The sequence below is a fragment of the Corylus avellana genome, chromosome 4, assembly GCF_965113065.1.
Source record: "Corylus avellana chromosome 4, dhCorAvel1.hap1.2, whole genome shotgun sequence".
Lineage (NCBI taxonomy): Eukaryota > Viridiplantae > Streptophyta > Magnoliopsida > Fagales > Betulaceae > Corylus > Corylus avellana.
In genome coordinates, this window is record NC_142493.1 from 21,138,066 (window position 1) to 21,161,927 (window position 23,862).

The following is a 23,862-nucleotide window of genomic DNA, read 5'->3' on the forward strand; positions in this document are numbered from 1 at the left end:
TCTAGCTATTAATTAAAGGATCCAGAATTTTTTCACCTCTTGTATTAATACTAATCTGAGTCGAAAATATTTTTCTATCAGAAAACATTTTACCTAACCTTAATACAAATGAATGAATCAAGACTATCAAGAGTAACAAATACTCAATTGGTTAGAGAAAACACTTTTTACCGAAAGGCCCCCAATTCCATCTCCCTACGTAAATAAAAAAATAAAAATTTTGAAGGGTAAAATTTAATTTTGCAGAGTCCATCTTATAAAAATACATATATTTTTTTTTAAAATTTTAAATTATTTTTAAAATTTTAGGACACGACAACCAACAAAGGAAGGGTCTATCCGCCCGTGGGGTGGGCTTCGGGTATTCCGGATGAGCAATGTTAGACGTCTTTAGTAATTTTAAAAGTTACATAAACAAGAAGAATATAGAGAAGACGTCTAGTATATATATTTTTGATATGTTTACATAAGAAGAAAGATAAGGGATTCGAACTAACAACCTAGACTTCATAAAATATGATTTTCAGCCGATTGAGCTACCCGAAGGGATGTATATCATTTTAGCGATTTACTCAACGACCTTTTTAGGACCCACAAGGAGTCATGGACCCATCCGCTTTGGACGATAAACGTCACCGTTCATAACACAATAGGTCCATAACACCGCAATTCCTCGGGCAGAAACAAACGCAGCGTTTGGTGCGTAGTCTCTCACATTTATCGCTCTGTTCATTCTCGCAACAGTCTCGGCTCACTGCTCATTCTCACTGAGATGAGCAACCAAGCAGAAGAAGATCCAATGGCCAAAGCCACAATTGCAGTCGAGGATCTTTACAACATTCGGGACACGTATTTTCCTGCAAACCTAGATGAGAAAATCTCCAAACTGCAAAAAGAGTCCGATCTCGCTCTCAAGCTCCTCGATTCTGTTCCTTCAGGTCATATCTCTTTAATGTAAAGAACATCGATTTCGATTCCTTGCTCTTTGTTTGTGTCACAACAACTTTCTCGTATTAATCCTGCTTGGCTGCCGAGAAAGTTGAGGAAGACGGGAGAAACTGGGATTATAGGATTGTTCTTATCCTGCCTTTTAGCATTGAAAGTTGAAAGAAGGAATAATTTAAACAAAACATAGACGACTAGTTATACAAAAGACTTATGAGGTTGCAAGAATTCTTGTCTTTCATTTTCGTACATCCATAGACAAACTAGCACATTATATGGGGTTTTACGCTATTGATTTTGGTATGGAATCTAGGCTAGATTATTTTCACAATTGCGTTATGATAAGTTCAAAATCGGAATCGGATTAATGGGTATTGATAAGTAGTGAAAATTTAGATAAACTCATTTTCTAGAGAGTTGAAAAAAAGAAAAAGAAAAAGAAAGTGAAATGGTACTAGAATGATTAAATATTTAGATAAATTCCGGGAGCCAATGCTGGCTGTTTTATTGCGATGTCTTCCACTCAAGTTGAAGTTGATTAAAAATGGGCAATAGATTTCTAAAAGTTTCTGTGCTTTGTTTGCAATTGTACGGTGTTGATTATTGTATTGCATTCTTGTAAACTTATTGTAGAATGTAGATATTCACATGAGTATATTCTACTGTTAATTTGGTACTTGTTTACTTTGAGAAGTTCGAGTTTGGCATTGACTAAGCGAACCTCCAACCTTGTTGTGAAATGGAGTTCTTAAATATGCACAAACGTGTACGATCTATTCCAAGCCTCCTATGCACGCATCTCTTTTACTTCCCCTTGTAAAGAGGAATTTCTGTTGGCCAAAGAACCTGTTCAGTTGACTATTTGCGTCAAGTAAAATTCATAAATGTTAATTACATGTTCCTTGCTCCATTATACTTGTACTAGACCATTTGTAGGTGAGAATGGGACGCAAAAACACATAAAAGAGTAGAACTAGGTTGACCATATATATAACTAGTTTTTCCTCTCTCTACAGTGGGATAAGGAACATTTGAACTTTCAATGCATTTGTGCTGTCTTTATTATTTACTCTTAATACTATAGATGCTTGCTAAACAAAGGTTTCCACTATTGAAAGATCAATATGAAGAAAGGAAACTGTACAAATACTAACTACTGCAGTCTGCAGAACCAAATAGCAGGTCTCCTATGTTCCCATGAATGAGCTACTGACCCACTTTACCAATTAGTGAGAAGGTTTACATGCCTTATTAAAATAGGTTCACAAACCCTTAATAGACAAGGCCAGCTCACAATCTTATTATTATTTGAGATACAAAAAGACTCTGAATTATGAAACACATTATGTGGCTATGATTGGACTGTACGATTTTGACATTATTGGACTGTAGGCTTGTTTACATGATGCTAAATATTTAAATTTTTAATTATTTGAAAATACTTATTGATGGAGGTATATAATTCTCTTTCTCTGTATCTTGATGTTATTAGGACAATGCTTGTTACCATGCTTTTGTAGACAAATGAGTTCTGCCTCAAACAGTATTTCCTCCCCCTATAAGAATGGGATGGAGGGTGAGGTTGTAGGTTCAAGACCTGGTGGGTTTGTGTAACTTACTAATAATAAGAGCAAAAGATACGTATGGTTTTGTCACCAATTTATATCATTATCAAGAAATTGATGGAAGCATTTGCTTCAAAACTTATGGTTCCTAATGTAATCTACCATTGTCCAATGTGTTTTTATATTTGCCCTAGGGAAATCATGTTGATGCTCTGAGGTTTCATTTATTCCCATTTGGTAGAGTGATAGGGAAATTTTGGCGTTTAAGAGACAAAACCATAGGTACAGAGTGTGTCAGTAGTTCTATTAGGATATGGCATTCTGATTTTGTGCATATTTAAGGTAATTTTTTTGCTTTAGTTTGGAAGATTTTTTGATTTGGTTTTGCTGGAGTGGTGTATAGATTTTCGGATGTAGAGATAAATGAAACAAATGATTGCATTGAGAATATTAGGTAACCTGAACCCTAGCCATTTGTCTGTGGAAGTGAAACAAATGAAATGATTGCTTTGAGAGCATAAGTTAACCGGAAGTGTGGGCATTTGTATGTGGTTAACTTCTTAATGATCACATGCGGTATGTCTGTACATGGGATGGCACAATACATTGCTTATGCCAATGATAAGCCGACAATAGATTAGTGCTTAAATGATTGTCAATGCCCATTATTATTTATTATTTGGGGTTTTTTCATTCAGTTGTGTTGAAAAATTATTGTGTCCTTGGGGTCCTTGGGCAGAACAAAGGAAATCACCCATGCAGCGTGCAACATATGAATATCTGAGAGGAAAGATACTAGATGTATGTCCAGACTACAGGAAAGAAGCAGAGGATCATCTCTCAAAAGCTGTAAGTGAGAAGCAACTGTTCGTTTCAATGGTTTAACATATTTTAGTGCCCAGGCTGAGGTTCCCTTTTCAAATTTGGCTGTTCCATGCTCCAGGTTAAGTTGAATCCATCTCTTACAGATGCTTGGTTATGTTTAGGCAACTGCATTTGGAAGAAGGGAGATCTATCTTCAGCAAAGAACTGCTTCACTCTTGCATTAAGCAAGGTTATCACAGATATTAATTACTTGTTCTTATCACCAGACCTGCCCTTGTGCTTTTATATCAGTTACTGATAGATGGTTATAACTTGTCTCATGCAGGGCCCTAACAAAAAATTACTTTGTCAGTTGTCCATGCTTGAAAGAAAAATGGCTCAAGGCAAGGCTCTTGCATAAACGTTTGTCCTGTAGTCCACTTTTGCTTGGTTTTTTTTCAGTGCTTGCGAATATAATATGTAAAGGCAGTTGTTTACCTTGAATTTTTGGGCTTTTGGTGCTTTATGTCAGTCATTTGCATGTAAATTTATGAAATCTTAGTCCATCTGTGAACAAAGCGGTTCGGAATGATACTTGCATAAACATAAGAAATATTTGCTTAGAAGCTTTAAGCAATTTACTTATTTACTTATTTGTGGATGGCTATTTTTGATCAACAGAAACTAATATTCCCAAGATTGTCAAAATGAGCTCCTCTACCATCCAAGTGAAGTTGCAAAGCCACGATACTTGCATGCACATAAGAAATATTTGCTTAGAAACTTTATGCAATTTACTTATTTATTTATTTGTGGATGGCTATTTCCAATGAACCGGAAACTAATTTTTCCAAGATTGTCAAAATCATCTTCTCTACCATCCAAGTGAAGTTTCAAAATCACAAGTGAGAAACTATCATTCCGAACCACTTTGTTCACAGATGGACCAAGAATTCATACCAAATTAACATTTAAATGACATAAAGCACCCAAAACCACCTTGTTGAGAAACCCAAACTGAATCACATTTGACTTTTCTGTTGTAGTTTTAAAATTTTATCTGATCTTTTTACGAGTAAGTTGAGCTGTGAATCATTTACTCTTATTTTCTTTTCCTTTTTATTTATTTTTTTAAAAAATTATTTTATTAATGGCGTAAAAAATAGCTTCTCATAAAGTTGTTTAATATTGTTAAATCTCCACTTATCCCAAAAGCTTAAGTTGATAGGAAGATATAAATTTAATCATTTAATCAATACTTTAACACTCATTCTCACGTGTGGGCTCAAACTCTCTTTTAATAGGGTAAGCCCAACACGTAGAATATTTAATTTAAATAGGGGGTGATTTGACGGAATCAAGGTTTGATCCCGAGACCTTTGACTCTGATACCATGTTAAATTACCATTTGTCCCAAAAGTTTAAGCTGATAGGAAGATGTAAATTTAATCATTTAATCAATACTATAACAAATTTGTAATTCACACAATCTGTGTTTTCTTTTATGCCTGCTATGGTTTTGTTTCCAATTATAGTACTTTATCGAGTAAGTCTAGAAAACCACTTGGAAAAGTATGTAGTTCTTGACTTTTGTATTGATCAGATGTTAAAACTTGTTCTGCTTCATTTCTCAAGTGCTTTACGGAATGCCTCTCTACTCCCAACAACATTACTTCAGTGATTTTGCTAGTGCCATGATTTAGTTTTATCCCATTGCCTGCTATCTTCCTGCTGCAGTGAATACTAATTGATCTGTTCCTAACAAATAAGATCTGTCAAACTGGTCTGAAAAGAAATATTGATGGAATATACTGGGTAGAAACTATTTTTTAATGTATAAGTCAGATGAGAAGCCTTGTTAAGAGACAAGAGGGCTGTGTCTTCTTTTGCCAGAGAGAAGACATCACCTCAATATTTTATAGGAATACATCCCTTGAATTTGGATGGGTAATCTTTTTCTTCATTATCTTGCCAGCAGTAAACATGCTTACAAGTCTCAATTATTCTCAAATTAATTGCACTATGGGGTGTTTACTTAAAACAAAAAAATGCACTATGTGTTGTTCAAAATTAAACCTTAAGTTGGAGTTTCAATTACAGTATATCATTGCATGATGTTGATGTTCTGATCTTAAGTTGCTAATAACATCCATGGTCCATGGTTCCCTCTTCCTGAGTAGGTGAATTGTTCACTAGAGTTGATGTATGTATTCTTTGTGCTAGTTCATATTGGAATGCAAAGGTGGCAAATTAGCTGCTTTATGCTTATATCCTTTTTTTTTTTTTTTTTTTTTTTGTGGGGTTGGGGGTGGGTGTGTTAGGAAAATGGGCTTGGTTAGTAGAGCATAAACGCACACTCCTCCCACCAAAAAGGGAAAGAAGTAATGTACACTATGTTTGGTAGTAAGACAAGGATTTTATTTTGGCCTTTGATATATAGACATCATTATGCTTGCCAAAATTTCCTGTTTTGTAGGAACTGAGAATGAGGCAAAACTTGTGGAGGAAAGCATTCAACATGGCAGGGAAGCTATTACTTTGGATGTCAAGGATGGGAATTCCTGGTGTAAGGCTTTTTCAAAAATTTGATGGCACAATATAAAGCTCTTCAAATGTGATATACATGTGGCATATTGCAATATGCTCTCCAACATATACTGGCTAAAAAATATGATTTACAATTGATTCTTGGTAGTCTTTTTCTGGCTTACTTCATTTGAGCATAGTTGACAACCTGACTGGTTTCTCTTCATGCTGCACATGGATATATATTACTATTCCATGTGATTCAATAATAAGTATGATGTCTCATTTACAATGAGGCTGCTATTTTTACTTCTAGTTTTCATATTTTCTTGAAAATCTTACTGAATTCTTGTTCATTCCATTTGCTTCTGTTTCTATATCCTCTAATATGATTTCATTGTATTTACAGACAACCTAGGAAATGCGTGTCTTACAAGTTTTTTTGTGACTGGAGCTTGGGATCATAGCAAACTTCTGCAGTCATTGAAAGCATACCAAAATGCTGTAAGTCTGCTGAGTAGGAACAGTTTCTAGGCATTTTCTAGACCATCGATGGTTTTGTCATGCTTATGGGTTGCTAAGCATGTTGAATTTTCTCTCATACTCTGTTTATAGAAGGGTTTTTATTTTTTTATTTTTTTTTTCATTTCTTGTTTTGTAAATTTGCCTGTTCAGTGTGGAAGAACTAATTCTTGATAATATATCAGGAGAAAGATGAAAGAATGAAGTCCAATCCGGACCTTTATTTTAATTGTGCCACTGTAAGTTGCAGCTTCTCTCTTTCTCTCTCTCTCCCAAAAAGGAAAAGAAAAGAGAAATAGATAAGTTATGACCAAAATAAATGTTGAACCTCCTTTTTTGATGTATAGGCTGTTGGAAGATCACCAGTTCATGATGATCTTGATTCAGTTTGAGAGACGGCCGTCTCTGAGGATGGGATAAAGAACTAGGATCTCCAGTTTTGTGAGGACAATCACAGCCTACTTTTTTTACATTGGAACTCAGAAGGAATGCAGGGATTTGGTGGTTGTATTTGAGAGATTGTTTTGAGGGATGGGTGGGTTAATGCAGCTTTTTGGGTGGGCAACAGAGTTGTGATAAGAACTATAGAGAAAAGAATAATAGTGATAATAAGATGCTGCAGGGTATTTAACAGATTGGAGCAAAAAGAGTTATTTTAGATGTAGGGTGGATCTCTGATCAAGCTGATGTAGGACAGCAAATTGGAGATGAAATATTGATGGAGATCCTTAGTTTTCTGATGGAGGATCCTTATAAGCTTTGTGCTCATCAAGCACCCAAGTGGCTTGCCTTAGTGTGAACCATTTTGTAACCTAATTGTCCTCCATGCCCCTGTCTCATCCTGCATCAACTAACAGCAACAAAAACATGAAGAATATAAGCATCTTGTAGCTAGCTAGTCACTGATCAATCACTCATGTTCCGTACAACTGTACAATTATCTGATGGATTTTCTGTTTTCAGGTAAACAAATATCTAGAGAACTATGAGAGGGCCCTTAGTGGATTTGAAGCTGCTGCTTTAAAGGATCCTGGTCTCAATGCCACAGATGAGGTTCAAAAGCTGGTTAACCTTCTTGACAAGTTGGAGAATATGTTGAAGGTAATGTAACTATTTGTAAATGCAGTGATTGGCAAATAAGCATTTATATAAATCCAGTATTTTGGGTGGTTTGGGGCATTTGTTTTGTTATTAAATTTTGCTTCACTCCCAGGGTTCCTGCAAAAGGTTTTTTTTTATTTTTTATTTTTATTTTATTTATGGGCAATCACCCAAAGAAATATCATTAAAAAAAGCGCAAAGCGCCCCTAAGTATACAAAGGATACCAAAACAGAAAAACCAAAAAACAAAGAAGACACCCACAAAACCCAAAAGACAGAATAAACACCATGAGCCTCACAATAGAAACCCAAAACCCGCAAAAAACACTGGGCTACATTACAACACAGCAAGAGCCCTCTTGCCTTTTCCCCGGCTAGAACCAACTCCCTTAGCATCAAAGTTGATTGAGCACTCCAAATTTTTATGCTCCCTACTCCCCTTTGGTTTGGAAGCGGAGACTGGAATCTCTTGATGCTGCCCCTTATCGACTAAAGTCAAGAAATCTAGAAAACCCTTCTCATCACCCCCATAAGAGATCCCCATAGTGTGATAACACGACCTTGCATCCACTGCCTGGCGGGGGGAGGGGGTTGGTTGTTCTGGACGAGAGAATTGTTCAGACCATTTGCTTATGGGGCTATGGGAAGAAATTTAGAAGCATATGCATGATGTTGTCAGTTTTCTTGCCATAGATTAGTATTAAAAGGAGCAGTAAACTACTCAGAAGATGGTTAAGTCTATACTTTCATTTCTAACAACATATTGTCATTCTGAAGTCCTTGTTAAGATCTTTCAAATATCCTTTATAAAGTTGCAGACAGTTCTTAACAAGATTTTTCTTTTCAGGGGCATGCTAGAGCTAAACGACTAGCATCTTTAGTATCATTACTGGATGCTGTTAATTGTAATAATCTGACTCCTCCATGTATTAAGTTTTGGTTCATTGTGGATCTGCGTGAGCCTGATTTATTTATTTTTGTTACTTTGTCTGCATCTTCTTCTGAAAGTGAATTCCTCATACAAAAGAGCCACTATAGATCTTCTGTCAGTGGGTCTAAACAAAGCAGTAGCAGTAGTTGGAAAAGTGCTATTCTTCATTAAGCATGAGAGTGTCGCTCCCCTGTAAGTCTTCTCCTGTTGACGCTATCTCAGTTCGTTTATGTGGATGTTTAAATTTATTTCATGTGAATGTAAGCTATGCTTGTGTTATAATCTCTTTCGCTTTTATTGATGTGTAGATTATAATAAAAAAAAGTTCTTTGCTTTTCATAAAACTGTAAAATTTTGAGTTGTCATGTGTTTGATAAGTCAAACTCTCTCCACAAATTTATTTTTATTTTTGCAGATACTATCTGGTATGTGATTCAAATCAAATATGCTTCGTTCTATCGGTGTATGGTATACACAATGACGCGGTAATCTCTTAACTTCAAATGTATATATCGTCATTTCTGCCTTTTTTCTCTTTGGGGTTTTGTTTTTTTTTTTGTTTTTGTGGAGGGTGGGGGGATAGAGGCTTGAAGCACACTGTTATCTGGCTGGTTTCTCCTGCGTAACCATGTGGAAAGCTTCTTTTTGTCTTCTACAGATTTCTTCTTCTTTTGTCTTTCGTTATGTTTAGTTATTTATTTAATTATCTGAAGTTCATTTCCTGTATTAGAAGAATTTGAGTCTGAGGAAACCATGATTTTTGGTATGGGAAATGACTTGCACTGGCATTAATGCCCAGTAAACTTTAGTACTAGGACTACCGCTGCCACTGCTACAACTAATCCTAAAAATAGTAAGAGTCATAAGACTGATAGCGATAATTATAGAAATAAATAACAACATTGGGAATATATGTACTAACTCAATAGGGTAACTGGCGGAAGCGATAGGAAAAAGTAAAGAAGTTTGACGACTTCAATTCTAGAAACTTAACAAGCTAACAAATAGCTTAGAAAAGCAAAGGAAACCGAAACTTTCACTATTATTCAATATTTCATTTTTTTTTAAAAAAAAACTGTTTCTTCAATACGATGAATGTGTTTTTATAATATCAGCAAAATTGCCTAAAGATGGAAACTAAAACCTAGAAAGAAAGTAAATCATCTAATAAGAGGACACATTACAGAAGACTGCCACTCCTTTCCAAATATATAGTTGCTTAATTCACCATTCAATCAACTTTTGTGTTCCATCGCTATTCTGGTGAAATTCACCTGTGTAAAAGTTAAGAATAATGTGGAATTGTTCTCTACGCCATCCCAGAGTTGTCTTTTAATAGCAACAAAAAGGTAAAAGAATGGTATTTTCATTATTGTTATGATAATTTTCTTTTCGTATAATAAATTGTTCACGGTTTTAAGGCTGTTCTGCTGAAGGAAGATATCTGTACTTTTTAAATTCCATGAGTGTAAATGCTCATGTGTCTTTTTATTGGCGCACTTGGGTGCTTGTGTGGTTCAATAAATGGTTTTTTGTTAATCAACTTATAATACTTGGAAACGTTTGTCCATTAGGATTAGTCCTTACTTGCTCTTATCAATTATGATTTTTGTATTTTTTTGGTTTTCCTAATAATTCCAGGATAGAATTTAAAAAGTGACTTTTAGGATTAGAATTTGCACCTGTACAAAGGCATGCAGTGAACCTTATTTCATTATGGAGTTCGTTGGTTTTTAATAAAATTTCAGAGAGAGCTCTCTTTGTGTTTTTACAACTCTTGGTAGTCTTAGGAATCAACAAGTATTGATATCCTCAACCATGTTTCGATATTCAAGCACGAATCAACATAATTAATCAACATTTTGTTTTTAAAGCACAATCCTTTCATCCTATACATCTCCCTGCATCAGTTGGTATCAGAGCCATGCTCTCCCTACATCATAAACCTTGCATATATTTTGCAAACAGATGTTTCCTGCTTTCCATTTTAAGCTAATATTGGAACTGAACCTTGTCCTCACAGATCAAAGAAGGCGATCAGCTAACCCTATTGGAACCTTGTTATCGTTTCATTGATTTTTCTTGGAAGGAAAAGGTACTTTCTTTTACAATATTTTAGATATTTTTGCATTTTGATTAACGGATATGAAAACTAACTTGCTTCAATTCAACCCGTTTCGTGAAATGTTGTATTATCTAACTTTGTAAATAACTACAAAATTTGCTTATTCCTTCTATTGATGTACCCAAGTTAAATAATGAAACCACTCTGATTTCTATCTTTCTATTTTGTTTCCATTTATATTGAAACAGCACTACCAGTTCAAATCAATCCGTGTCGATTTCTTGGAACAAGCTCTTGTGAATGGGAAAGCCCTGCCTCCTCGCCACGCAATCCGTACATCAATCTATGCACAACATAAACCATGAATAGTTAGATCAAGTGACTTTGCTGAGTTTTTGTTTGCCCTATTGATTTGTGCTGTATCATTTTTGTAAATAGTATAGGGAAAAACAGGAAAAAGTAAAATCTGAGATGCGTTTTTGCCCCCAAGTCACATACGAGAATGGAGTACACAAAGAAGTACATTATGTTGGAGTTGCAAATAGATGCATATTAATTACTTGTATCACTGTGTGGGTACCCTGGGATGCCACTGTATGATTTTGAATTTGCCAAATATTCATTTCAAAAACCTTCTACGATTTCATAAAGCTTCATCATGTAATTTTCTGGTGTTCTACTCTGCTAATAGATTATATTAAGGCTCTGTTTGTTTTGACATAAAATATGTTTTTGTTGGAAAACATTTTAGCAAAATCATTTTTCAAGAAGTCGCTAGACGCTGTTGCTGATTATCCATATGAGCCAAACATGGAAAAATGTTTTTAGTTGAAATTATTTTATTTTCAGCATAAAACATTTTATGTCAAAGCTGTTGGGTAATAACAGGGGACCTAGATTCTCTTCATTTCAAATGAAATGAAGAAGATCTATTTAATTAAAACAAGAGGGCATTTTTGTCCAAAATGTTTTTTTGGACAAAAATGCCCTCTTATTTTAACTAAATGGTTTTGGACAAAAATGCTTTCTTGTTTTAACTAAATGGATTCCGGATCCCCTCCATTTCATTTGAAATGGAGAGGATCCTTCTACGGTGGGGTGTGTTTAATAAATGGTTTTGTTGTGAGCTTTTTGTTTGAATAGTAATAAGAAGTTATTGATGTGATATAAAAGTAAAATAAGATTTGAAATTTTTGTAAGAGAAAAGTGAAGAAAAATGTTTGGTAATAGTTTTGAAACAATGTTGACTTTTTTAGAATGAGTGAAAATAGTGAGTAATTTTTTTTATTGTGAAGAGTCTAACGCACGCCTTAATACGTGTCCAATCACATTAACATTTTCTTGAAACTGCTAAACCACTTGCAACTTGTTCTTAAAAGGAAGTTGGCTTGTCATTTTCACTTTTTCCGACTCAATGAAAGCTTAGCTTTTCCTCTTTTTTTCTTCATTTGTTCAATCTCACCCAACTTGAAGAAAAGCCAAAATATCTCTAAGAAAAGTCGCGGCCAGATTTTGGATTAAAAAAAAAAAAAAAAAAAAACTTAAAAAAGAAAGCCCGTTTGATAAAGAATTTTGTTGTCAATGTTTTGTTTGAATAGTAATAAGAGAAATAAGATTTGAATTTTTTTATAAGAAAAAGTGAAAAAAAAAGAAAAAAAAAGATGTTTGGTAATAGAGAACAAAGGACGTTCCACTTCTTTTTCGAGAAATAAAAATAAAATAAAAAGAGGAGTGTTGCCAAACGTTTTTTTTTTTTTTTTTTAAATTTTATTTTTGTGACATGTACAACAGTACAAGGGAAGAGGGAGAGAGGGATTTGAACTAGTAATTTTTCGTTTCATAAGCCGTGGTCCATAACGGATTGAATTATTTATTGGAGAAAAATTAAAAAAAAAAAAGTTTTGACAGCTCTTCCTTCGCTTCCATCATCTTGGAAAAATAAAAAGTTTGGGCATAGGAAATATAAAATCACATCAATAGTCAAAATTGTGTGGGATGATGACTCAATAGTCTATGCATTTAAATAAGATGAAGTACCATGCCCAAACTAAAACCACCACCACCACCACCATCATCATCATCATCATCATCATTAAGTATGAGCATGCATTTAAAACCGTGGATACTTAAATGCATGCCCATACTTAAATAAATAAATAAATGCTCATGAATTGGGCCATGGAAATCCAAATCTCGTCAGCACATTTAAAATAGAATGACTCATTGCTATACTGAGATAAGTGGTTAACGTACCAAATGACAAATTTTAGGTATTTTAAGACTTTTCTTTTTTAAAAATTGGTTTTAAATTATTGTGTGACGTTTTCATCATGCATTTATGTATTAAAACAATAAATTACATGAGAACAAGATCTATCAATCAGGAATCAATTATTATTATTATTAAATTTTTATAAAAGTCATAAAAAAAAAATTAGCATGCATTTCTTGTTCCAACTTGTTCCTTTTGTCCTAAACAATTTTTGCTATTTACTGATTTTTTTTTTTTTTAGATGAGTAACAACAAATACAAATAAACAACAGTACAAGTCACAAAAACAGAAAATGACTGAAGTCATAATGCAAAAATCAAAAAGAAAATCCAATCTTAACAGTGATCCAGCTACAGCTCTAGAGTTTTGAAGGCATAGAAAATAATTAGAAATGCTGCCAGCAAAACTGGTTGTAGCGGCCTATAGTAGACGTTGTGGGTATCAAAAAAAAAAAAAAAAAACCCATTTTAACTGATCAACTCCGGTATGATTAAGAGGTAGTTGTGAGGTCTAGAACCAAATAAAAAATTTATGGTGGACCAAAAGGTTTATACAAAAAAGAAACAAAGATGTTGTGATGTTGTTGTAGGAGAACAAAAGTGCATGGGTTAATAAGCTTTTCTAAAGCACAATAGTAATTCTAAACTAACACTTTTGAGACCGTCACTTTGAACTAATCGGATCGGGCTGTATTATTTTCGGTGACAATTAACAAACCGTTTATTTATTCATGAAAAGAACTAATTGATGTAAACCAACTAGAAATAAAACTGAAACGGATCCTCTCCATTTCAGTCCAATTAGTTATAAAAGGAGAGACAAAAGTGTCATTTTAATTTTTATGACGTCTCCAAATAAAACACAGAAAAAGATATAAGGGCTACATTGCGGGAGGAAATATATTGTATTGTAAAAAATAATAGTCAACCATACCCTTTATAGAGGAGCAATAGAGTGGATTAGGGGTAGAACTCTTACAATTAATTTAGCAAGGAAATAATTTGTTGGATTAGATAGCTAGGACTGAAAAATCTATGGAGATCCACTCCTTATTAATTAGTCTCAAACGTGACTAGCTTGCACGTCTAAGAGGAAGGATTAAAGTCATGGCTTTCAGAAGTCGACGAAGTTGGATAACGAAAGGTACTCCTGAATTTTCAACTCCTGCGATTAATTACTATTATTATTATTATTATTATTATTATTATTATTATTATTTATGAATAATTTAGACACTTATGAGTTTACGTACCTTGATCTTGCATGTTGCCTATAAATCAGTGGCCACCTTGGCTTAAGACTACACAGAAACCTTTCTACCCTTTCACATTCCCACGTCCTTTTTCAATCATGCATCTCTTCACCACTCTTGCCGCCGGTTCTTCCTCCACCTTCCGCCCGTTCCTGCCGGCGAGCGTGCTCCCCACGCGGCGCCACTGTGGCGTGCGGGCAGCCCTGGAGGATAAAAAGAATAATGAATTTCCTGAATCATATCCGATGAATGGAGGAGTAGGAGCTTACAGCTATGCCCAAAATTCCAAATATCAGGTCTTATTTTTATTTATTTATCTACTTTTTTTTTTTTTATTAAAAAAAAAAATGCAATGTTGTTTTTCCAATTCTGTCAGTCTGCCACTTGCATTAATTCCTTATATACCGGATTAACAGAATGAAAATGGAGAGAAACCGGTTAGACAATCCTGTTTTACCTAACCGGTTCCTTTCCATTTTAAAGAAAATGGAGAAGATCTTTTGGCTGATTAACACCTGAATTTCCCAAGAAGATTCGATCTATGGTATTCATTAAATTTCTATAGGCTCTTTTATTGCAGCTCTACAAATAGAAAAAGAAAGAAAGAAAAAAAAAAAAAAAAATCTTCTAGAGGTGATATAAGTGTAGAGCTGCAATAAAAGAGCCGTTAGAAATTGCAACTACTCTCTATTTTAGTTATTTCTTTTTCTCTACACACCCCCACCGTCCTTCCCAAGGAGGCCACACAAGGCTTTTTTTTTTTTTTTTTTCAAGACATTATTATAATTTCATGGGAAGTAATGAGTATGACATGTCTGTTCCACTTTATTACGCGACTGCAAATGACTTAACAAATAACAACGTGTTGACGTGATAAGAACTCCATCAATAATTTGGATAAAAAAAAATTGACTAAAAGAATAATGTTTAGAGTGTGAAAACTTAGGGAGTGGTTTTTATTTTTTTGAAATCTGGGAAGTGGTTTTTTAAACAATAAGATAAAATTCAAGTAATAATTATTATTATTGACCCATGATAATTACAATTACCCTTCAACATACCTGTTCTCTTTTTCTACTGTTTAAAATGAAAATTAAATCAAACTGTAAAATAATGGCTTTGCTGATTTTATAGAGAGGATCTGTTGAAGCAGCCAAAGAAATGATAAAGGAGGCAATTGTAAAGAAATTTGACATCAACACCCCTTCTACACCTTCAAACACAATTTTTGTTGCAGACTTGGGTTGTTCTACAGGACCCAACACCTTTATGGCAGTGGAAAACATTGTAGACGCCATAAAACACAAATACCAGCTTTCAAAAGATCATGATGAGATCCCAGAATTCCAAGTTTTCTTTAATGACCATTCCTCTAATGACTTCAACACTCTCTTCAAGTCATTCCCACCAGAGAGAAAGTACTTCGCCGCTGGGGTGCCTGGCTCTTTCTATGGCCGCCTATTTCCCAAAGCCACTGCTCACGTTTTTCACTCCTCTAGCTCTATAAACTGGCTCTCCAAGGTGCCTAAAGAGATTACTGAAAAACATTCTACTGCATGGAATAAAGGAAGGATACATTACACAAATGCTCCAAAGGAAGTTGTCGAGGCCTATGCAACTCAACATGCCATGGACATGGAGTCCTTCCTGTGTGCAAGAGCTGAAGAGCTTGTAGTTGGAGGGTTGATGGTGCTTCTCATTGCTGCTGTCCCCGAAGTCATTTACTCTTCTGACACCACCATTGGCTCACAGATAGACCTTCTGGGATGTTGCCTGATGGACATGGTAAAAATGGTAAGAGAACTTACATTGCATTAAGTAGATAGAGACCTAAGTAAGAGTTTGGTGGCTTACTTTGATACCAACGTGGCCGTGGAAATCAACCTTAAAATAATTTTTTGTAAATAAAAGAAAAAAAAAAAAAAAGAGGAGGAAAACTCCACTTAAGTTCCCTGAGCTTTCATTGCTTTTGCAATCATCCCGCCCCTAAAGTTCAAAAAATCTTAATTTAGTGTATTCAACTTTAAAAAGTTAAAAATATCATGTCCATTGTTAGGATTATTTTTTTTAAAAAAAAAATCTTAATGGGGGCCTTGAAAAGTCCCCAAAAACCTATGGTTCTTTTTTTTTTTTTGGTAAAAAAAAAAATTAATTAAGATAGTTTTGTAATTTTATCAATTTTACAATGGTATAAAGGCCATTTCACCCATTTGCCATGTGATTTAACCCAAAACCCTAATGAAAATGGTGACATTGCAAACTTTTTAAAGTTTGATACATTAAATTTGGAGTTTTTGAACTTTAAATAGGTGATTGTAAAAAGGGATGAAAGTTTAAAGGGTTAAGTGAAGTTCCAAAAAAAAAAAAAAAAAAAAAAAATTAAAGGTTGTGCTAAGTTCGTAACATGATAAATTAAGTTATAAAAAGGGAACCTGACCTTAGATTTTAAGGGAACTTAGACATTTCGAACACAAGGTTTGAGATTAATTCTTTTAATACATTTATTCATAGCATAACCCCATTTAAATAGATGATTCGTTAAATTATATAAAAGAGGTATGACTGAATCATCAGAGACCCTTATTAAAATAATATCATAACCCTAATATGGCTAGGGTTACTCAACTTATGCTAACATAATATAAACCTAATACATAAAACTAATACCGCTAGCTTAATATGAAAAGACCCATAACAGGTTGATTTTCATTGTTACGTTTTTCCAGTTGTATGAGAGTCTATTAAATAACATTACTCCAACTAAAAAACCCCTATTTTTTTATTTTTTATTTTCGATCCAACATCCTGCCGTGTATGTCTTGAAAATGACAAACAATGAAAGAAGAAAGATTATGGCTAATTTATAGATGATGTTGATTGCAGAGATTAGTTAGTGAAGCAAAAGTGGACTCTATTAATGTGCCCCTTTATTTCCCATCTCTTAAAGAGTCAAGGGCAATCTATGAAAGAAACAGACTTTTCAGCATTGAGAGCATTGAAGGGCTAGATATCCCAATAAGCGTCCAAGCGCTTACTTTGACCCTCAGAGCTGCACTCGAAGGAGTATTTGAAGAGCATTTTGGAAATGACATGGTGGATGAGGCGTTTTATCGCTATTCTAAGCATTTGAGAAATGACATCGTGGATAAGAACAAAAATACATTGGTACTTTGTGTCGTTTTGAAACGCAAGCCAAATTATTAGACTTGGCTTGCAAACTAAACCATTTAGAGTGTTATTACTATCATCTCCTTAATTACTTGTCGGTGGTCTGTGAGCTTGGTGTTGCTATACTTTGATTAAATAAGTTTGTACTGGTTGAGTATAAACTATATTATTGCTTAATAAAAGGCATTACGAGTTTATTGTCTATCCTGCTCGATCTTTTGCATGAAATAGGACCAACCCTATTACTTTGCTTATATATATATATATATAAACCAAGTCATATATATTCTAAAGAGATGTACTACACATCTCAAATTTTCTTTTCAAAAGTTGGTTTCCAAATGATGTGTCACCATCTCATTAAATTTATTATTTTGGGAAATGTATCACCAACTCATGAAACGGTGACACATCATTTGTGAATCAACTTTTGGAACAAAAAATTGAGATGTTTAGCATTTCTCTATTCTAAAACCTTACATATTGAAAAATAGAGAAAATTAAGGTGGTTTGGCTGTCAACAAGCTAAAGCCTTTTTTACTACATCTTTCATTGATCAGTTTACAATACAACAGACTCTATTTATAAAGTGATTTAAATCTAATATAATTCTAATCAAATTTTTTAGAATAATCTAATCTTCATTAATCTCAAATGATTTTTATCCTTGTCAATTCCAAATGGTATCAGAATATATTTTAAACTGATAGGCAACAACAATTTTTTGATCAATTTGTTGAGTTGTTTCAAGTGATGCATGCATGTCCACCTAGGGATCGTGGAAATAGGCTAGGAGAAGAGTTTGGAGAAACTTCTAATGCCTCACACTAGTAAGAGGCAATAGTAGCACCAGTGGGTAAGTGCTATTATGGTAATGCACAGGTAGAGTAGTTACAGTTGGTCACCCTTTCTACCTTTTTTGCTCTAAAAAAAAAAAAATTACGATTATTTTTGATGTGGTATAAAGATGCTATTTTATTATATAAGTGATTCAATATTATGTTGTTTGCTCTCTAATGAGGGTCTTAGATCCCTTGGAGCTTATTTACTTGATAAATAGGTTTGAAAAGGTGCACTGAGTTAATTAATTTCGGGAGCATTGTAAGTGCGCAGCGCAATGGCACGAACCACTATAAGAAAAATAGATTTTTAACAAATGCAATGGTCATTGGCTGCTTGTGACAAAACAAACTTAGGATTCCCGAAGAAACAGAAAAGAGCGTAATAAAAGATGGAGATGACTGAAAACTCTCAATTCTCGGTGCTTTCTTCACGCTATGCAACACTCATTTTACAAAAGCTTGAAGTCTGTTGCAAAGAGGTACAAAATCAAATAAGAACCGAATTGTGTTGTAGCTAAAATAAGGACTCCAAGTCGGCATGGTATTCAAAACCAAGTTAGACTAAAGCATCACAAAACTTATCCAAGAAAGAAAATGAGATATAGGTGGGCCCTACCAAATTAACTCAACGACAAGAAATCAAGAAATGAAGTCATTACACGAAAATAAAATCATAATAAAATAAAATCTTCAACAAATAAAATTGACAACCAATAGAAATCGTGACAATCTTTTATTGGTTGAGAACGAATAAAATTCTATCAAACAACACTACTCTAATATTATTTTTATATTATTTTTATTTTTATTTTTATTAAAACTATAAGTAAATATCGTTGTATGTGAAATATCCAGAATTTTCTTCCCCGGGCAACAGTAAAACACACTACTAGAGGGATACGGTCAATAGCCACCGTCTAAGTGCCTCACGAGTCACTACACTAGAAAACTAGAAATTAAGAGATAGAGATAACTCTCTTAATGCCATTTTTGCACGCAAGCGTTTAATATCAAAACACTGCCTCCTTTGATTTGGTAATTTCACTATCTACTCCAGAAGATACTTGGTTAGGCTGGCTGCCCACTGGGCGCCGCCTGCCACTATTTTGTGCATAGTTCAGAGATCATTACAGGTACTTGAGTGAAAAATAAAGCGAAAACGAAAGGTGCTCAACTTGCAATGCTTGCCAAAAACCATCAGGCAAGAAAGTGGTTGAGAAAAGATTGAATGACAGCTACTTGAGTGTAAGTCTGCCACTTGCATGTAAAAGCACTTAGCTAGAAAAACGTAGATTCTTTGATCTTGCATGGTGCGGTGGTGCCTATATATATAAATCCCTATCTGCAGGCATCTTGGCTCAAAACTGTAAGAGACATCACTAAGCTTTGTGGGAGAGTAGTACAGATCGATGGAGGATAAAAGGAATGATGAATTTCCTGAATCATATCCAATGAATGGAGGAGATGGAGCATACAGTTATGCTCAAAATTCCAAATATCAGGTACCTTTTTCTTTTTCTTTTTTAAATTTATTTGAACTGTTGTTTTTCCAATACTTGCACATAAAAGCACTTAGAAAAACATATAGCAATAGTCAGAAATTTTGTTGATCTAGTAATTTAAGTAGTAAATTGTTGTTACCGTGCACAATAATTGATGAATAATATAGGATCGAAAAGAGAGAAAGATTAAGAGAGAGTCGAAACACAGATAACATAGATTTAACATGGTTCAACAATTTTACCTACGTCCACAGAGAGACGGCTGTATTTTTACTCTTAATGATTCATGGTTACATCATAAATATATATAGGAAAAACCCTAAACCCTACTTGTACGGTCGTATTAAGAAAATCCCCAAAATACCGTACAAGTAAGGTTTAGTGTTTTTCCTTAATACAGCTTGGTAAAAGTTTAGTTAAATTTATTCAAAATATCTTTTTTTTTTTTTTTTAGTTATTAACTTTTTTAAAATACTTACATCTTGCTCATCATTAACTATCAACTTTTAATATTTTATTTAAAATTTATTATTTTTATTATTTTTTATTCTTTACGTGTAGTTATACAAGGGAGTTGAGAAAAATTTAAATGAATTTTAATTAGAGGAGAGAGGATAAAATAATTTTTTTTATTAATAAAATTATATATTGTTGAGCTATAATTGAGAATTGTAGCTCCTCAGCAAACTAGGCAAACTAGTAGCTAGTTTACTGAGCTGGATGAAGAGTAATTTTAACACTATGGCTCAACAAAAAGTTTTGACTATTTTATTGAGCCGGATGTAAACGCACGTTGGGGTGTACACAACTTTCCTAAAGTTAAATAATATATATAGGTTTTTTCTTTTTTCTTTTTTCTTTTTTTAAATTATTCCCTGAATTTTAAATAACAAAATTCTTTTCCTTCTTCATAGTTTGTTGGAGATTCTTTTCCATAAGCGACAAACTTTGTTAGTCTCAAACAAAAGCTAAATTGACATATAATAATTAAAATTACATTTCTTTCTACAACATACCTGTTTTCTTTTCTATTCATTATTGAAGTTCCAAATTCAATATTTCCTTTTTTTTTTTTTTAAAAAAAAGTACACAAATGCTCTTGAAACTACTATTTTAATTGTTAATATTCTCCTAGCTAAATTATAAATTGCGTTAATGTCGCCCTCAAACTACTAAAATTTGTCATCCCTAGACATGGTTTTAGGAACAACCTTTTTTTTTTTTTTTTTAAGGTATTTTTGTTTTATTGAAAAAATTTTAGAATTTTTTTTTCCTTAGCCGGGAGAGAGGGACTTGACAACTTTTTTTCACCATAAAATTATGAGATATGATAGGGGCTCAACTGAGCCCCATCTAAAACTCAACTTTTGTGAACATATGTTTTGATTTTTGTTACTTTTTTTCAAATTTCAATTTTGAACCTGACACAACTCTTACGTGACTTTGTGCCACGTAAGTAAAAGTTGGGTCTTAGATAAAACTCAGTTGAGCCCCTATCATATCTCTAAAATTATTCATTGAACTCACAATGTCTATTTAAGTATTGTAGCAAAAATGAATAATTGCTAGATTTGAATCTGAACACGGCCAATCACGCATCTTCCATTGTTGTCATCATGCATAATAATTGTTATAAATGAAGGCATTCAAACTGAAAATAATGGCTTTGTTGGTTTGTAGAGAGGATATGTTGAAGCGGGCAAAGAAATGATAAAAGAGGCAATTGTCAAGAAATTTGACATCAATGTCCTTTCTGGACCTTTAAACTCAATTTTTGTTGCAGACTTGGGTTGTTCAACAGGACCCAACACCTTTCTTGCAGTGCAGAACATTGTAGAGGCCTTAGAACACAAATACCAGCTTTCGAAAGATCATGATGAGATCCCAGAATTCCAAGTTTTCTTTAACGACCATTCCTCCAATGACTTCAACACTCTCTTCAAGTCATTACCACCAAAGAGAAAGTACTTAGCCGCTGGGGTGCCTGGCTCTTTCTATGGCCGCCTATTTCCCAAAGCCAGTATTCACATTTTTCACTCCTCTCATTCCCTAAACTGGCTATCCAAGGTGCCCAAAGAGATTATGAACAGAACTTCTCCTGCATGGAATAAAGGAAGGATACATTACAAAAATGCTCCAAAGGAAGTTGTGGAGGCCTATAGCACTCAATATGCCATGGACATGGAGTCCTTCCTGTTTGCCAGAGGAGAGGAGCTTGTAGTTGGAGGGTTGATGGTACTTCTCATAGCTTCTGTACCAGATGTCATTCTCTCTTCTGACTTCACCATTTGTACACATCTAGAACTTTTGGAATCTTGCCTGATGGACATGGAAAAAATGGTAAGAAATCATGTCATAAATTAATTAGTAGATAGAGACTAAAGTTTCAATGAGAGGCTAATGGGTATCTTGATTGCAGGGCTTAGTTTCTGAAGCAAATTTGGACTCTATCAATCTACCCCTTTATTTCCCATCTCCAAAAGAGTTAATGGTAGCCATTGAAAGAAATAGGCGTTTCACCATTGAGAGCATCCAAGAGTTGGGTATCCAAGACAAGCAAGTAAATGTCCAATTACTTACTTTGACCCTCAGAGCTGGACTTGGAGGAGTACTTGAAAAGCATTTTGGAAATATCATCATGGATGAGGTCTTTGATCGCTATTCTAAGAAACTTGCTAACACTCCTACTTTGTTAAACCTTAATGAAAACCAAAAAACATCATTACTGTCTGTGCTTCTGAAATGCAAAGCAAATGATTAGACTTGGATTTTTTGCTGGCCAGAAATGTGGAACAAACTTATGGACTGCAATCTACGGTTAACAACATATGTATCATCAAAGGGTAAAACATTTGTTTCTTGAGTTAGAAAGGTGTTTTTGCTGCCCACCCATATTTATAATGTGTTGCAAACTAAAATTTATTTCATTTATTAGCTAATTAATTTCAGGAATGGATATATATATATATATATATATATATATATATATATATATATATATATATATGTTACTACTAAGGGTATTTTAGTCTTTGTCCATCTACTAAGGGTTTTTTAGTCTTTGTCTTGCTTTTAGGGTTATTGTATTATACTTGTTTACTTTGTCTTGTTTGTGTACTAAACATGATATGAATAAGAAAACAAAGCATGATCTTCTCTCTTCTTCAATTCTCTTTGTCTCGTCACCAAGGGGTAACTCAATCGGTTGTGAATCACGCCTCATGAAGCGGAGGTCACAAGTTCTAATCCCCCTCCCCCTTTCCTTGTGTGGACATGTCAAAAAAAAAAAAAAAAAAAATCTCTGTCTCTTATTATTTGAAGATGGCGAGTGAAAAAGACGGTTCTCTTGAAGCCATTAGTGTTAAATTGAATGGGAGTAATTATTCTTATTGAGCATATGTTATGAATAAAATCAAACAAAGCAAGCATTAATTTGATATAAACAAAAATCATAATGAATCAAAATAAACTTGTCAACATGAAATTTTCTCTGCTAAGGTTTGTAGGAGGGAGTTTAGAGAGGGAGAAGAGGAGAAGGAGGAGGTTGCTGTTAATATCTTATTATTCACCTTATCTTTCACAATGCAAACATCCTAATATATAGGATAAACCCTAATGACACAAAGACCAAACTACCATATAACATATTAACCCTAATACACTTTTCTAACACTCCCCCTCAAGCTGGAACATATATATCATATAAGTTCAGCTCGGAACAAATAAGCTCTAACTTCTTCCGACACAAGAGTTTTGTAAACATATATGCTAGTTGATCTCCAGACTTCACAAATGGTGTAGATATATCTCTGCCGAGTATCTTATCTCGAACAAAATGACAATCGACCTCAATATGCTTGGTTCTTTCATGAAAAATAGAGTTGGACACAATATGTATAGCAACTTGATCATCACAAAATAACGGGATAGGATTAGGAGCGGCGAATCCAATCTCTTGGAGAAAATTTTGTAACCACGTCAATTCACTAGTAGTATTAGACATTGCCCTATATTCTCTGCCTCGGCACTGAACAGTGCCACCACCGTCTATTTCTTACTTTTCCAAGTCACCAAATTACCACCCAAGAATGTACAATATCTTGTAGTGGATCGCCTATCTAAGGGAGAACCTGCCCAATATGCATCAATAAACCCTTCTACCTGGAGGTGTCCATTTGGTCTATATAGGATCCCAAAGCCAGGAGCTCTTTTCAAATATCGAACAATACGAGTAACAGCTTCCCAATGTGAAACCCTAGGAGCCTCCAAGAACTGACTAACAACACTCATTGCATATGAGATGTCTGGCCTAGTAATAGTAAGGTAAGTCAACTTTCCAACCAAACGATGATACCTACCAGGATCT

The 23,862-nt window shown here is 34.2% G+C and overlaps 3 protein-coding genes across 5 annotated transcripts; all 3 read left to right on the forward strand.

Annotated features, from left to right (window-relative positions):
* Positions 1-678: 678 nt before the first annotated feature.
* On the forward strand, positions 679-11,100 carry LOC132178120 (uncharacterized). Of its 2 annotated transcripts, none has more exons than XM_059590574.2 (13): positions 679-938; positions 3,250-3,359; positions 3,454-3,564; positions 3,661-3,718; positions 5,791-5,880; positions 6,250-6,344; positions 6,548-6,601; positions 7,326-7,463; positions 8,311-8,368; positions 8,472-8,586; positions 8,810-8,879; positions 10,418-10,489; positions 10,708-11,100. In XM_059590574.2, the coding sequence occupies exons 1-13, from the start codon at positions 773-775 to the stop codon at positions 10,822-10,824; spliced, it is 1,254 nt and encodes a 417-aa protein (XP_059446557.2). In that variant the 5' UTR covers positions 679-772; the 3' UTR covers positions 10,825-11,100. The 2 variants fall into 2 exon arrangements, with proteins under 2 accessions (XP_059446557.2, XP_088371929.1); XM_088515803.1 differs by having other exon boundaries at positions 850-938; positions 3,209-3,359.
* A 2,594-nt stretch (positions 11,101-13,694) lies between these two features.
* Positions 13,695-17,363, forward strand: LOC132178211 (loganic acid O-methyltransferase). 2 transcript variants are annotated; one of them, XM_059590659.2, is made up of 4 exons: positions 13,695-13,875; positions 14,014-14,280; positions 15,119-15,778; positions 16,868-17,363. In XM_059590659.2, exons 2-4 carry the CDS (start codon positions 14,083-14,085, stop codon positions 17,186-17,188), a joined length of 1,179 nt encoding a protein of 392 aa, XP_059446642.2. In that variant the 5' UTR covers positions 13,695-13,875; positions 14,014-14,082; the 3' UTR covers positions 17,189-17,363. The 2 variants fall into 2 exon arrangements, with proteins under 2 accessions (XP_059446642.2, XP_088371995.1); XM_088515869.1 differs by lacking the exon at positions 14,014-14,280.
* A 1,985-nt stretch (positions 17,364-19,348) lies between these two features.
* Positions 19,349-22,664, forward strand: LOC148586436 (loganic acid O-methyltransferase-like). Its single transcript, XM_088515870.1, has 3 exons — positions 19,349-19,496; positions 21,177-21,836; positions 21,916-22,664. Exons 1-3 carry the CDS (start codon positions 19,404-19,406, stop codon positions 22,255-22,257), a joined length of 1,095 nt encoding a protein of 364 aa, XP_088371996.1. The 5' UTR covers positions 19,349-19,403; the 3' UTR covers positions 22,258-22,664.
* The last annotated feature ends 1,198 nt before the right edge of the window (positions 22,665-23,862 follow it).

Excerpts from the sequence above, each read along its gene's own strand:
- LOC148586436 (XM_088515870.1), top strand. The coding sequence starts at position 19,404 with ATGGAGGATAAAAGGAATGATGAATTTCCTGAATCATATCCAATGAAT. Across the intron at positions 19,497-21,176 it reads CTCAAAATTCCAAATATCAG|AGAGGATATGTTGAAGCGGG; the intron begins GTACCTTTTTCT and ends GTTGGTTTGTAG. Across the intron at positions 21,837-21,915 it reads TGATGGACATGGAAAAAATG|GGCTTAGTTTCTGAAGCAAA; the intron begins GTAAGAAATCAT and ends TCTTGATTGCAG.
- LOC132178211 (XM_059590659.2), top strand. The coding sequence starts at position 14,083 with ATGCATCTCTTCACCACTCTTGCCGCCGGTTCTTCCTCCACCTTCCGC. Across the intron at positions 14,281-15,118 it reads CCCAAAATTCCAAATATCAG|AGAGGATCTGTTGAAGCAGC; the intron begins GTCTTATTTTTA and ends CTGATTTTATAG. Across the intron at positions 15,779-16,867 it reads TGATGGACATGGTAAAAATG|AGATTAGTTAGTGAAGCAAA; the intron begins GTAAGAGAACTT and ends TGTTGATTGCAG.
- LOC132178120 (XM_059590574.2), top strand. The coding sequence starts at position 773 with ATGAGCAACCAAGCAGAAGAAGATCCAATGGCCAAAGCCACAATTGCA. Across the intron at positions 3,565-3,660 it reads TCACTCTTGCATTAAGCAAG|GGCCCTAACAAAAAATTACT; the intron begins GTTATCACAGAT and ends TGTCTCATGCAG. Across the intron at positions 6,602-7,325 it reads TTTATTTTAATTGTGCCACT|GTAAACAAATATCTAGAGAA; the intron begins GTAAGTTGCAGC and ends TTCTGTTTTCAG.